General features: G+C 47.9%; 1 protein-coding gene across 2 annotated transcripts in view; it reads left to right on the top strand.

Annotated features, from left to right (window-relative positions):
* Window positions 1-10315, top strand: part of LOC119455623 (uncharacterized) — a 66181-nt gene extending 55866 nt beyond the window's left edge. Inside the window, exon 4 of one of the 2 annotated variants that reach the window (XM_049668914.1) lies at window positions 10081-10315. In XM_049668914.1, the coding sequence (XP_049524871.1) occupies window positions 10081-10202 (122 nt within the window). In that variant the 3' untranslated portion in view covers window positions 10203-10315. The remainder of the gene's footprint in view (window positions 1-10080) is intronic. The other variant, XM_049668913.1, reaches the window with a different exon arrangement.
* The last annotated feature ends 2184 nt before the right edge of the window (window positions 10316-12499 follow it).

Here is a 12499-nt window from a genome sequence, read left to right as displayed (position 1 = left end):
CCGCATATTGATGAGGGCGAAGTAAAAAAAAAAAAAAACAAAACAAAACACTCGTGAACTCAAATTTAGGGAGCCGGGTGGCGCGGGGTCTCCCCTGTGTATTATCTGGACCCAAATAAAGTTATTTCAATCACTCTCTCACACGTTAACGAACACCCCAATGTCAAAATTATTCTGGAGTCCGCCACTACGTCGTGCCTCATAATCCGGTTGTGGTTTCGGCACTACTGTCACGATGAAATGGGCCATGTGAGGCAATGAATATGCTTATCCCTCTCAAAGGTTATGAACTACGGCGCACAACAACGCCTCATGCAAACACCTCCCCCTGTGTGTTCTGTGTACTACACAGACAAACACCATGTGCTGCACGTGCGCAAGGTAACGTTTAACATCTACTCACCGCTCTCGTGTTGAACTAAACGTTGAAGAAATTTAACATTTGCCTTCAACATCACCGCGAATTAACGTAAATCAAAGCACGGAAAGGTTCGCTTACATCGATTCCCACAGTGCGTGGGATCCGCACATTTTTTGTTTGCGTTTTATAACTTTAACCAAATTTTGTAAAATAATTGAAATGGGCGACTATCATTGAGTAGAATATGACACCCTCTTCGAAAGCAACGAGTGATATGCGCTCATTGTATTCGCATTCGAATAAAACTCATAAAACACGAATGTGGACGTGATTCAGCGCTTTAAATTATTCGAGAAAACGCAGCAAACAATTTTGCGTATCACGGACACAAGTGTAAATAAATTGTAGTTGCCGGTCAGGTAAAGATATACGTTTGGCCAAATCTGACACTTGGGGTAATGAGGTGGTAATAACTAAGGCGGAATACCTGAGGAAGTAGGTAGTTCCGTCAGCTGAGTCTAGAGTCTAACACCTTAGTATCACGTTTTTTGTCAGGCGTTCAGTTTCATCATCTACAATGAAAGTTTACCTGTTGTGACTGCCCTGAAACGAGGCCTCCACAACAGAAAATTCTCAGAGCTGCCGAGTTAGCGAACTGATCCGACCGACCGACCGACCGACCGACCGACCGACCAACCAAACGGACGGACGGACGGACGGACGGACGGACGGACGGACGGACGGACGGACGGACAGACAGACAGACAGACAGACAGACAGACAGACAGACAGACAGACAGACAGACAGACAGACAGACAGACAGACAGACAGACAGACAGACAGACAGACAGACAGACAGACAGACAGACAGACTCTTGGCTTATGGAGGATAGCTTTTAAATGCGAATGCATTTCTTAGTCGGGGCATGTCAGGCGTCTGTCGGTGTCCGCGCGCCGAGAGGTGTTATCTCTCCGCTCTCACTCCCTCTCCCATAGCAACAGCTGCGGGCGCACGCGCTTATCCTCGCCCCTAGCAACCGGTGCAAGTGCTGCGGGCGGAGTAGCGGAGAGTGAGTGGTGAGGAGGAGCGCGCTCTGGCGTGTGAGAGCGCTCGCATCGCGGGAACTCGGCGGAGTTCCCGCGAGTGTGGTGAGAGTATAGGAGAGGGTAGGTGCAGTGCTTCGCCGCTCCTTCTCTCGCCGTTCGCTCTCTCTCCTCCCTGCGCGCCACTCTCCCGCTCGCTCGCTCGCACGTATATATAAATGGAGTGAAGCGCGCGCCTCACTCTCGACCGTTCCCTGGCTGGGCGCCTCTCAAGGCGATGTCAGAAGTCGGTGAAGGCGAATGCCTGACGGCAACGGTACCCCTAGCAAGAAGTGTAATACAATCCAACCCGAGCATTACACCTCTCGCTGGAGGTGACGTCACTGCAGTAGCTTCAACGTCATCATCAACCGGAGGAGAAGAAGCGGAAGACAAGGCTGCGAAGCGAAGAGCGCGTGATGCCGAACGCAAGCGACCGAAGCGAGCTGCCGATACCGAACTCCGTGCTCGGGAAGCCGCTGCGAAACGCCAACGCCGAGCCGAAGATCCGGAAATGTGTGCTCGATACGCCCCTGTGAGACGTCAAGGGCGAGCCGAGAACGCTGAAGTTCGTGTTCGAGACGCGGCGGAGAAACATCAACAAGTGCTGATGAATGTGTAAATAAATGGTTACGGTACAAATCCTCGTCTCGTCATTAATTTACGCCATTAAAATTACTACGCCGTGTACTCTCGGCGCAAGAAATGCATTCGCATTTCCTCACGATTCCCTTCGGGGAGGTGGGGGCAATTATTTTAATGCAATACTACATTTTTTACATAAGGAGGACATCAGCGCTTTCATTAATATCCACGCATCAGTCGCAGACAAAGCTGCTCGAAATGAAAAAAAAAATTGATGATGCAAGCCAGACGAATATACGCATATAGCATAGCGGAGAACATAGCTAAATTTTGAGTTTTTTCGAATGTATGTGAAGTGCCGCCGATATTTGGCTTCTAGGTGACGATAGTTTCTAGGAATAGCGCTTAATTTTTACATTAATATAAAATCGATACCATATAAATACATATCTTGCAGAAGGTGCTGTAGATAAATGGCGCAATAATCGCGTTACCTAGAACGAAGATTAGCTCATCCCCTTTTGTTCATATACAGGTAAATGCAAGTAGTTGCACAGTAATAAACTTGTCACCCTTTGGCGCCATATACGTAAGTGTAAGAGATTGATGGGTTAATACAAGCAGCTTGCCGGCAGGGTATCAATGTTTAAAAAAAAGAAGAAAAAAAAAAAACTCTACAGAACTGCCACGTCTCATAATGCAAGCTTATGATCCGTCGCTTGGTTCTTTCCAGCCATGTCGACGAGATACGCACACGTGGCTTCTCTGATTGCTGCAATCGTGGTGGCTGTCGGGGCAGCCAATCTGGAGGATTTCTTTCAGGCAAGTAACGAACCCCTTCTACATGTGCTTCACCAGCTGTATTAGGGTCACAAGTGCAACGAACAGAGTCAGAGAGAGGGATAAAGGAAGAGGAAGGAGGAGTAGGGACGTCATCCAGACGCGCGGGGCATCGAAAGTGCTAATAAAATAAAAAAAATATAAAAAAGAGAGAGAGTGAGCTATTCGACCACGCGGGGCTGCCGGCTGTGTTCGCGTTGGGATCCTCCAGTACAAATAAAGTCGAACGATAGTGGCTCGTGTTGAACGGAAAGGCAAATCATTTCTAAATGCGAAACGTATTGTCAAAAGCAGGCTTATGGGCTAAAAAGTGTCTTTGCGTTTCCTCTCGTACCATGCATGGGCAGAAAACGACGGTCATAAGTGCGTAGCATTATCTTAGCATATTAAGCTGGCTTGGGCCGCATTGTGTGACGGTTCTTTTCATTTTTTATTCTTTTTGCCTTCCATCATTGGCTGGCATGACGTCCGTCGCAACACCAGTATTGACCAGTTGCTGGGATGGGTGATAAGAAAAAAATGCATAGAATTGAAGGAAAAGAATGCTCACGTAATACAGCCCTCATGGAGGAAGGAAACCTAGGAGAGGCCCAGGCCAGCAGGGACGTATTGGAGAAAGTGCGGAGGTAGTCACGTGCTGTTTTTGGCAAAGGAGCACTGGGACGGGTACCCCAAATGTCAACGTTGCCATAGCAACTGCGCTCCTGAAGCTTTCGGTGCTGCTCTCGGTCTCTGAAAAGTGAGATAAGATTTTCCCGCCGGTGTCTTTCTCGCAGCGCCTTTTGTTCGGTAAAAAAGCTGACTTTGGAGTGTGGTGTGTTAGCTTGAAAGTTGTGTTTTGGGTCTGTGAGCTGTGAGTGTCAGCCAATACACTCAAGTAATCAAGGCGCGGGTCTTCGTCGTCTGCTTCAACGTGCCACGGAAAAACACAGGCGTGCAGTCTGCTTCACTGAAACTATTACTAGAAGTTTCCTAGGCTTTGTTCTGACGCGCGTCGGCAGCACAAACTTCCGGCGGCTCATAACAATGTAAGTTCAAAGTTCGCGCCCATCTGCTCCGGCGAGCTGCAAAACCCCTGATTGTAGGCCCAAAGGGAGATGTCACACCTACATGGCTGCCCTTCCGACTTCAAAAACATCACTTCAGGGCCTCTCCTGTTTTGTTTCTTTCCTCTATGACATCCCTTAATCAGCGTGGTCATGTTCAGGCCCTCACCTGGGTCAAACCACGGCACTCGGCACTAACGGCCACGTGGGCACCACGTGTACCCTTGAATCACGTGATTGTTTTTGAGGGGAGCAAGGACGAACGTTGACGGCTGTCGGGCCTTTCACCTTTTCACGCAGGGAGGTAAAACACCGACGGAGAGTTCCGTTAAACCTGGCGCTTGTGGCGAGAGGCGGCGATCGAGACAGCGGGACTAAAGGCGTCAAAATTTCCCGCGCGTAACTGCGGAGTTGTTAGAGAGTTCTCGACACCCTGTGTTACACTACCGAGAACTCCTTGCGATACGATAATACGGTAAACCACATGCCTTGCACCCGCAGCATTTCAACAAAGCGAATCACTATACCGCGCAGTCAGGTGCATTAGCGTACGGTAAAACGACATGACTAAATATTTCTATTACCGCGTTATTTGGAGGCCGTCATAGTGTGGAAAAATACTGAAGTAGGAAATGTACGTAATTTCATCCACTGAGACTACCACAAAGGCGGCCCTTCATCGGCAATGCATGAGAAGAACTTCGGCACCGAGGAGACTTATTTAGTGAACCAAATTGCCGAAGAGGTTCAAAAACAAATGTATTAGCGGGCAGGTAACTTGCTAATTGTGCAGCCACAGTGACTTCAACTGGGATGACGGTCACAAAATTTCTTAGAAGCATATTGGTGGGCAAATAGTTGTTTGAATCATGCGTATATAAGGACAAACTTTGAGCCGACAGTTTATTGAATTACTCTGGCGGTGAAGGCCCTCTCATCTGCACCAGCGCCATGTTTCTAATACAGAGTGTTAAAGTCTTCGACACTTGGTGTTCAACACAATCAGTCGAGACGATCGACGTATCATCTCCCGAATATATGCAGAGGATACACGATGAAGGTGAGGTGACGACGTACCAATGCTACCGAAATGGTACCATGCTCGAGCCGTCCTCATCGCGTGACTTCACCATCCTGTGGAAAGGCTCGGACAAGCCCGATAATGAAGCAGAACTCGTGTGCACGTTCCAGCTTGCCGGCGACAATGAGAACCAGAGGTGGCTACTTTTCTTTTTTTCTTTATGTTTCGAAGATACTTGTCAAGGTGCCTGTCAGTCTGGGGCGTCCTGTTATTTAACAGGAGGTCACATGTCCACACATTCACAAGGTGGAATTTAGTACCAGACGCAATAGAATGTCCGTACGTGTGCTCAGATTTTGGCGGAAATGAGCATGACCAAGGATTATCTAGGAGCTATCCTGCTCCGGTGTTCCTTGTAGGCCAAATGTAGGCTTAGGGACTCAAACACTAGCACACTCCTCCTCTCACAACTAAAGCAGCTATGTTCAGTGGGAAAACTTGTAGCCTGGCGTCAATGACATCAAGTATCGGCAATGTCATAGAAGTTAACGTTAGACAAGAAAATTTATGGCACCAACACGAACTTGCAGCAATTACATATAATTGCAGCTAGTTACGTCTGTTTATATTCTAGTATATACTCGAATATAAGTAGACGTAATTACAGGAAAACATCTAAAACTAAGGGGTTCGACCTGCAATTTTCCCCTAAGAAGCTTGGCCTATAGTTCTCATAATCAGGTAGCGTCTACTTGAAGTTTTGAAGAAAAAAAAAGAGTCTAACGGAATAACTACACTGTGGATCCCAAGCTCTGAGACTGAGTTGTTTGTGGCCTCATTCACTCTAGCCTCTTTAGCTTAGGTAAGAGATGGAAGCGCAAAACAGTACTAAATTCAATAAAGTGAGATAAGGCGGAGGATGTTGGCGTTCTGTGCGTGCGAATAGATGTGTCCTATACGCTATTATTCGCAGGGCACCATCCTATTAGCCAACTTTGTGAGAAATGCGATCATGTGCTCGCTCTTTTTACCGCAGAACCATAAAAAGATCGCGGACCCTTTAAAGATGACATAGGACGTAACTTGTCAATGTTACCAATAAGGATTGCATAAGAAAAATGTCGATTAGATGTTAGGTACGAGCCCGTACGACAATGACGTCGATGCTCCCGGTTGACTCAGATGTTGTAACGGGAACAATATTTACAGTGTCTGCGCAGTGTTCTAAATATGAACAAAGATCAGAGCAGATACCCTGGGGAAAAAAATACAGACTGTCCCAGTCAACACTGTAATAAAGGCAAGTAAATATTTACAGCAACTATAATCATTTCTGGGTAGTGCTATTTAGTCGTTTTGCAGCTCCTTACTCACATCATAACAATTCCAACCCTTTGCAGGTTCGACGCCTTTGCCGAGTACGAATCACAAGGAGACTACGCCATTATATCAGGCAACGGTACGTTCGGCCATCGCGCAACGTCTGCACATCTCTATAGTAGACGATTCGTAACAACTGCTTGAAATGGCAGTTAATGTAAAAGTGGAAGGCAGGCAGAGCACGTACACATAGGTTGTCGTTTTTTTATTTAGTCCTTTTTGTGTAGAGCGAGAATTTCTGGCAAATAAACATGAGTAAGTGAACAACAAGACGGAAAAGATTACCATCGGTTTACTTTCCGTTGCATTGTTGCCCTGATACCAGAGGAAAAAGAAAAATATGCAGATCCCACGCACAGGGAATTGATGTGCGCGAAGCTTTCATGAGCAGGGAGGCAAAATGGCGCATTGCGACAAAAGACGCGCTGCAGATTTTAGTGACGAACGCGTTCCTCAGTCGCCATTGTAGACCTTGTAGAGATAGTGGTAGTTTCATTAAGCCTTTAAATGTGTTAAATTACAAGACATGACGTGCTTGACCTTGTAGAAATAAGGTTCCTTGTTATCTAGGGACCTTATGTAAGAACGCCCCACAGCGCAGCAGTATATGATACACAGCGCCTCGCACTTCAATCTTTCTATGTCAATTGTTCCTATGCCGTGCTCCGAACACGCCAAGCATCTCAGAGTGCTGGCTTGCACGAGGGAATTTCGTAAAGGTGTTTGAGGCTACCTCTTTAGATATGCATCCGTGGCCTAATATATAGAGCATCGGGTTTCTGTGCTGGGGGTAGCTCATTGCAAACCGAGCATCAGAAATGTTTTCTTTTTGTATATACATACACAAGCACGTGTCACAGTCACCCTTAAGGTCTAAATCTTTCACATTGCTCAATTCAAGGTCCCATGTATGGCCAGACAGGAACATACATAAGAAGTGCGGGGAAGAGCTAAAGAAAGCTATCGGTTTAAAATCATTTGACAGCCGCAATCGCTGAATCGCAATGTTAGTTTAAAGGGCTCAGTTATATACGATGGCACTGACACGCGCAAGACTGCGTTCTAGCTAAGGTCATGTTTCAGGCGCAGTCGTAAGATTCCGTTTCATAGCGCTTCATAGATGGCTGAAATTATACGGCTGTCCCTCCACAGAGCATATGTTGCACAATTTATGACGCTGTCATACAGTGTGATAAAAAAAAAACATTGTGATAAACCAAAGATATGTGCACATTGAACTAAAAAAGTCTTGTTCATAAAAGTGTCTCATTTATGAGGTCATTCGGCGGTTTGTAAGCTAAGTGGATATATAAATCGCTGTTTCGTTCGTACTACTCTGTGGGTTTCCTTGTAATGAGTTGTCTAAGCTATTATGCAGAAGAATGCATGTTACACTATATTATGCACACATGCAGTATGTTATATATATGGGGTGTCCCATGTAACGTCAGTCAAACTTTAAAAAACCAGGGGCAGCTTCACACTAGTGGTGCGAAGACTGGGAAAACAACGAAGCTGGCGAACCCACATCTTTATCTCGGTTCGGTCAAGTTTTCGGGAGGTTATGCTACGAGACTCGGCCACATTTTGCTCAAGATCACCCCGGAATCATCGTCAGCCCAAGGAGCAACGAACACTCGGTCATTAAAGTATCTGGATGCTTCTGGACGCTCAAACGCTCTTGCTCGGTTTCGCGTCCTCGTAACTCCGAATATTCTGCGAATCGCCGACGTTACGCCGCTACTCCGGCGGCGCGATACTCGGGATCAGACCGAAGTCGTCTCACTCGCTCTCGAGAAGCGGCGCGGGGGTTTTGGCGCCGCGCTTCCTCTTCTTCGGGAGGGACGCTCTTCTTCGGCCACCCCCTCTTCGCGGCGATGGGCTCGGCGCGGAGACGGCGGGGCTTTTGTGTCGCCGTGGCGGCGACGCGGAGCTATATATCCGGTGGGTCGGCCCAGTGACGTCACGGCTTAGCTCCGCCTCTGCGCAGCCGTGGCAACCACTCTGCTGGGGAGCGGTGACGTCATTGCGCGGCGAAGCAAAGGCGATCGATGCGGCGCGCGCGATGACGTCACAGGCTCACGCAGTTGTGGCGAGGCTCGGCGCGGCTGGTGCAGCTGGGGCGAAGGGTTGCTAGGCGACGCATGGTGACGTCATCGCCAGGCGGAGGTATTGCGGCAGTGTACTCGAGGGACCATCCTAGAGCTGAAACAGCTTCGCTAGTTCACAGGGTCATGTGCCATTACGCTTGGACCCTTCCTGCACTACCTCCAGGATCGGCCCACATTTCGGGCGTTCACCACAGGACCACCTCCAGCTTAAACAGCTTCGCTGTTCAAATATGCAAATGTCACGTGCCAAGGTAATGTCGTTTGTCGTCACTTGGATATACTCTGATTATTTTTTGCATTACGCCCAACTATACATAGTTAGTCTAATCAATTAATTAACTTCTCAAGTATTACAGTTAGATGAAAAGTGTCACTGAGAAAATTGTAGAGCAACATGAAAAACTTCCGATACAGCTATCTCTTGCTCAATAAGTGCTACATAAAAGTGTTTTTCCAATCATGAAAGAAGCCCGCGAAAATACGCAAAATTGCCGCGCGATTGGCCGCCAAACATCAACATTCGATTATTTATTCTTTTTCATGCCACCTGCATATTCTCCTCATCTTTCTTACACTGACCCTTTCCCTCTGGTCACGTGATAATTTGTGCAACGCACTCTTGAAAAGATTCCCAGCCATCTCTCCATGTGTGGCTGCAGCGGTTAAAAGAAAATTACCCCACTTTTTGAAAATTTCCTTTATCAACGACCCATTATTTTATTCCTATTCTAGGTAAACAGACGCATCTTTACCAACTCGAGCCTCCATATCAGGGCGAAGCCTACTACTTCAAGGAAGGTCAGTCGCACGGAAAACGCTGCGTTATCTCGATTCACTCAGTAGCACTATTACGCCAATGTCAGAAGCAGTTGTTTCACGTCGAATGCGACAGTTCGGAGCACGAAATTTCATCGCTACTGGCCTGCAGACCATGCCACGCAATGGTCACAGATTCCTCAGAATTTATTCCAAGTGGATATGCCTTGCAAACTCACTCGCAATAATTCGGGGGTGGAAATATGTGCCGCAAAATAGGTAACTATAAGGTTAAATAAGTCTAATTATGTTAATTGTTTAATCAAGCATTTTGATTTCTAGTAGAAATAATGACGTCCTCATCGAGTAATTTAAATCAAGGGTTAGAATTGTGTTATCTACCTCAGGCAATTTTTGAAAATTTGGTCCAGGTAAAAGGTGTACACCCTATATGTTTATATGCGTTTATTTTGAGAGGCGGCTTATATTAGCATTTGGCTTGGGATTGAAATGAAATTCTGGAGTTTTACGTGCCAGAATTATGACTTGGTTAGGCAAGGCCGCATTGAGGGACTACGGATTAAGTTTGACCGCCGGTGGTTCTTTAACGTGCGCTTAAATCTAAGTGTGCTGGAGTTATTGCATTTCGCACCCATGGAAATGCGGCTATCACCGTGGTTCGAACTCGCGACCTCGAGATAAGCAGTGGAACTTCATGGCCACTGGGCTACTATGACGGGTAGAGCATCTGGCTTTGCGCTTTCGGGGCTGCGTAGAGATATTCAAAGTGAAATTACCACGCTTATGCAATCCTATCCATGCACGTATGCATCTTTTGAAGTTAGAATAATTTCTATGTGTATTTACTGCGATATTTTTCTCTGGTTGGTGCACAGTGGCTGATACGGATGGCTATACGGTCTTCAAGATTTACGATACAGACAAGACCTGCACAAACGCCGGAGCCCTTCGCAGAGAGGTCTGCCCTGAGCCATGCGACTTGGAATACGTACGTTGAAGGACGCCGCTTACTCAATAACAAGTATAACAACGAAAGTTAAAAGAAGAAGAGGGAAAATATGTATGTTGTACTTGTAAGAGCGAAGTCCTGACTAATAAAGTCTTCCACGTTATGTACCACGAGGTTATCCTTTCTTTTCGGTGGAGCTTTCCGGAGTTGGAAGTATCAGACATTATTTCCGCTCATTGCGTATACCACTAGGGGAATTGAGAAGAACCGGCCTTCTGTACGGATCTCCTAAGCTAGCTTCTACTTCTTTGTATTTCCATTGTTCACAGTCGGCGGAACCTGGTAATATGGTAGAAGCGCTGCTCGGGTGACTGACGAAACGCGAAGGAGAGCAGCCGAAGGAGAGCAGCCTCTCTTTCTGGGTAACATAGGTTGATCTCAAAGGCCTTGCTTTGGCTGACTGCAGGGGCTGGAAGCGTCTGGGCAGCTGGAAACTCATTATAGTCGCCATATTTTGGATCCCTCTAATTATATCCCGCGTCACACGTGTTTTACTATCGGCGTTTAGGAGGACTGGGGCGGTATTGTCGCGCGCTCACTTTCGGGGATACGATCACTTCGCGAAATTTCGCTTGAGTCGGCAACGGACGTGGTGGTCGTATATAGGACAGACAGCGTTCCTGGCAGTGTGCCAAACAGTGCCTGCAACATTGCCTAACTGTATATTTCGAAGCGTCCGGTGGCGAGTCACGCGAAATCTGGTGAAAGGGGTCGTATCCCCGATAGTGACCACCGAGAATATCAGTTCAGGGTTGGTATACTTGGACGATCACTTTTGGAGACAGCTCTACTTTCGCGAGGTTTCGCGATCCCCGGCAATGAACGTGTCCGCGTACAGTGCGGCCGGCAGCGTTTCTGGCATGGCGCCGTACTCGCTATCGTCGCACAGTCTGGCACAGTGCCAAGAGCGCTGTCGGCCGTATACTTTGGTGCGTCCAGTGCCGAGTCTCGCGAAAGTGGAATAATCCCCGAAAGTGATCGCCCAGAAATACCGCCCCTAGCCGCCGTGCTGGAGTACTGGCTTTGGTGTTGCGCTGCTAAGCCCGAAGGCGTGGCGTCGAATTGCAGCCACGGTGGCGGCCTTCCGATGTGGGCGAAATAAAAAAAGTTGTCGCAGTTTCACCTGAAAGGTGAAGCATCAATTGCGATAGCAAATTTGTAGAGAGCTATACGGAGTAATGATATTAGCTTTATCAGCTGTATAAACTTGGACATGCAGCAGCACCGGCAACACGCAGAACTGTTGTCGACGCCGTCGGCGTTTTGCCCACGTTCGCTCAAAATGCGTGCGGCGTTGGTGACTGTTGCCGGAGCCTCTGATATAAATAGGCACTTGGTGCTGCAGCTAAACGTCGCCTCCCTTCCCTCCCCCTTCCCCCCCTCTCCCACGGCCTCTCGCGCATCGGAAGAAGGCGCGTTTGCTCTACATATATGGTGATTGTAAAGGAGGAAAGAGACGCCTACTTCTGCAGCCCTTAAGGAAGCACGGCGCAGAACGCGCGTTTGTTCTCCGCCGTGCGTTCACTCCCCGTGAAAGAGCGCGTCCCTCGCGCCCTTTCACTCGCACATACAGCGTTCGGCGGCGCGCGGCCACGATTTCATCTCCATTGACGTCATACGGAACCTCACGGCGACGGCGACGGCGACGGCGACGGCAGAAATCTGCTTTTGAGTGTCCATATAATTGCTATCGCAATAATATAAAAAGCGGTTGGCCAGCGAAGCTGTGGTATTACCTGATCCGATAGACCAACGTGACGTAGCCTTGAACTGGGTTCTGCCGAGCCTGAGCACGTTGTGCATATGGAGGTTGCTGTTCTCGTCGCCGCTCATCGTATTCTCGCTGCTCTCCGGGAGTCCTAACTATGCGTGGTCTTTCCATAGCAATATCACAACACGAATGAAATCAATTGCTAGGCGGATTCTTCTTTTACATATGAAAGTGTAGTGATGCCAATCCCTGCTTCGTATGCTACAGCTGCCGGGAAGCGGCAACTGTAGCATACCTTATGGTCCCCCGCACGGCCGGCGCCGCCGCCGTCGTGGATGAATAGATGGATGCATGGATGCAATGAGCGTCCCCTTTGAAACGAGTGGTGGGTTAGGCCACCAAGCTCTTGTTCTTATTTTGCCTAATGTCCAATGTATCTGAAAAAAAATTACAGCATATCCACGGGGTGAATGATGATGAGTGGGCGAAGCTCCGGAGGGAATCATCGGATCTCCCGCTTAAGGGGACGCTAGAACAAACGCGTTAGAAACGCGCAGTACTCTCTAGTAAGGGG

The sequence above is a fragment of the Dermacentor silvarum genome, chromosome 6 (assembly GCF_013339745.2).
Source record: "Dermacentor silvarum isolate Dsil-2018 chromosome 6, BIME_Dsil_1.4, whole genome shotgun sequence".
Classification (NCBI taxonomy): Eukaryota; Metazoa; Arthropoda; class Arachnida; order Ixodida; family Ixodidae; genus Dermacentor; species Dermacentor silvarum.
Note: the sequence above shows the minus strand (reverse complement) of the source record. Positions and strands in the feature narration are given on the sequence as shown.